This window comes from Apis dorsata, unplaced genomic scaffold, assembly GCF_000469605.1.
Source record: "Apis dorsata unplaced genomic scaffold, Apis dorsata 1.3 scaffold_19, whole genome shotgun sequence".
Classification (NCBI taxonomy): Eukaryota; Metazoa; Arthropoda; class Insecta; order Hymenoptera; family Apidae; genus Apis; species Apis dorsata.
The window spans coordinates 388890-391313 of NW_006263321.1; the positions used below are offsets into that span (position 1 = coordinate 388890).

General features: G+C 18.6%; 1 protein-coding gene across 1 annotated transcript in view; it reads left to right on the forward strand.

Annotated features, from left to right (window-relative positions):
- The first annotated feature begins 1199 nt into the window (after positions 1-1199).
- LOC102674194 (probable ATP-dependent RNA helicase DDX43) overlaps positions 1200-2424 on the forward strand; it is a 4084-nt gene continuing 2859 nt past the window's right edge. The window contains exons 1-2 of the mRNA XM_006607804.2: positions 1200-1451; positions 1596-1821. Coding sequence (XP_006607867.2) covers positions 1597-1821 — 225 coding nt within the window. The 5' untranslated portion in view covers positions 1200-1451; position 1596. The remainder of the gene's footprint in view (positions 1452-1595; positions 1822-2424) is intronic.

The window sequence follows — 2424 nt, forward strand, 5'->3', positions numbered from 1 at the left end:
TTGTTCCTATAATAATTTGAAAATTTCAATAGATTTAATGGTTTTCTTCTTTTTCATCTTTTATAAAGGGTAATAAAATCAGGTATAATTCTTTTGTATATAAATAAAGTTCGTTTATAAAATAGGAAAACGGAATAGTGAAACGCAAATATGTATAGAAATATTAAAAATTTTATTAACATTATTATTTTTAAAAAAGTTTAATATTATTTATAAAATTTATTATTTATATATAAAAAAATTCATATATAAAATAATTCTCTCGCAAGAAGTATTATTCGAAAGCAATAGCCATGATTTTCATATTTGATATTATATATAATATTATGTGAATTGGATCTATTGCTTTTGAAATTTCTAATAAAAGAATGATTCTGTAAAATATAAAATTTTTATTTTTTATTAACTAAAAATATTAATTAAATTTCGTAGATATTAAAAAAAAATACAAATGTCGTACTTTAGAAAATATTTTTATATTTTTATTAAAATAAATAAGCATGTGATAAAGTATGTCAATCACGGAAGAATCTATATGAATTATAAAATATATAAATAAATTGATCTGTTAAACATAATTTTAATAAAAGATTATAAATAATAATTTATAGTATTAATATATATATATTATAATAATAATATATTAAATAATAAATAATTTTTAAATAAAAGATTTTTATAATTTAAAATTTAAAAGACTTTTATATAAGTTTATAAAATCAGATACTTATAATAATAAATGCCGCTAATATTGTATTATCAATTTCATTGATTATACAATCAATTAAACAAAATCTTATATAAAGTTATATACACATTACTACAATTTATTTTATTTACTACACATTGTTTATTATGAATTAGAAATTATTTAAATATGTAAATAAAATTTTTCCTTTCTTTCCTTTTTTTTCTTTTCTTTTCCTTTCTTTTTCTTTTCCATCTCTTTCCATCTCTTCTTTTCATCCCTTCCTTGATAATACAATATAAATGGAATACCCGTTATTTTCCCTACTTTCATTTCTAAGCTCTGTCACTACTAATACTTTCTCCCACTCTTTCAATCAAGCATGTGGCAAATTCAAAAAGGATTTGAAAAATAGAAGAGTGGGGGAGTAATGTTGCACATGCGAGAGGCGATGATTCGCTCGACTGAGTCACGTGGTATAACATTACTTCCCCACTCTCTTACTTTTCTACGGATATTTATTAACCGACGAACTTTATCCACGCTAGTTAATAGCTAGAGTAGAGTAGTAGTAACAGCTCTGCTTGCAACTCCAGCAGTCTGTTTTGGGAAGATTTTTTTTCCGAAAACGGTTGAAGTTGTGAACGTTTAGTGGTTTGTGTAGTTTAGTAGTGGTTAGAATCGCCATTTCAATCGTCACGAGTGTTTTTTAGAAGTTGTTGATTTAGATTTTTGATCTTCAAGAATCAATAGTGTATTAAAGGTATTACAACTTTAAGAAAAATACAATTATAGTTTTCATTATAATATATCTTAATTTTCTTATAATTTTATTCTTTAATTTTACATAATTTATATAATTCTAAAAATCAAATAAAAATATATTTTGCTTGTGCGTTATTTATAGAATGGAATTCCAACAAAATTATACAAAAGTTCATTCAAAACATAGCAATGGAAATAATTTTAAAAATTATAGAACTGGTAAAAAAGAACATTATTCAAATTTTGTTTCATCTAATTCCAATCAAAAATTTGTAATACAAGTTAATACTGAAAAAATTGGAAAATTAATTGGAAAAAGTGGTAGTAACATAAGAGAATTACAAGATAAAACAAAAACTAAGATTCACGTAAGTATTAATTAAATATTATAAATTTTGTTTTTCTATTTTTCTAAAGACAATATTTAATTATATTTTAGAATAATAAGACTAATAATTAGAATATAATATATAGAATATTAGAATATATTTATAATATATAATAATTTTATAATATATAATAAATTATAATATATATTATAATATATAGAATATTAGAATATATTTTAGAATAATAAGAATAATAATATTTAAATAAAAAATATTTTGTTATGACATATAATTTTTCATATAGTTTTTTGTATTTTGTATTTTGAATAGTAGGAATTATATTTATTAAATTATTATTTAAATTAAATTATTATTATTATTTATCTTATTATTTAAATTATTATTTATTTTAATGTACGACATAGTACTAATGATATTTAAATATTACTGTATTATTATACATTAAAATAAAAAATAGAAATTATATTTTTATCTTTTAAATTATTTTGAAATCTAATATATTAATAATTATCTAAATATATCTAATATATTAAAATATATTTATAATAATAAACTATGAAAAATCAAAATTATTTAATTATTACATATTAAATATAAAATATTATATATATATATATATAA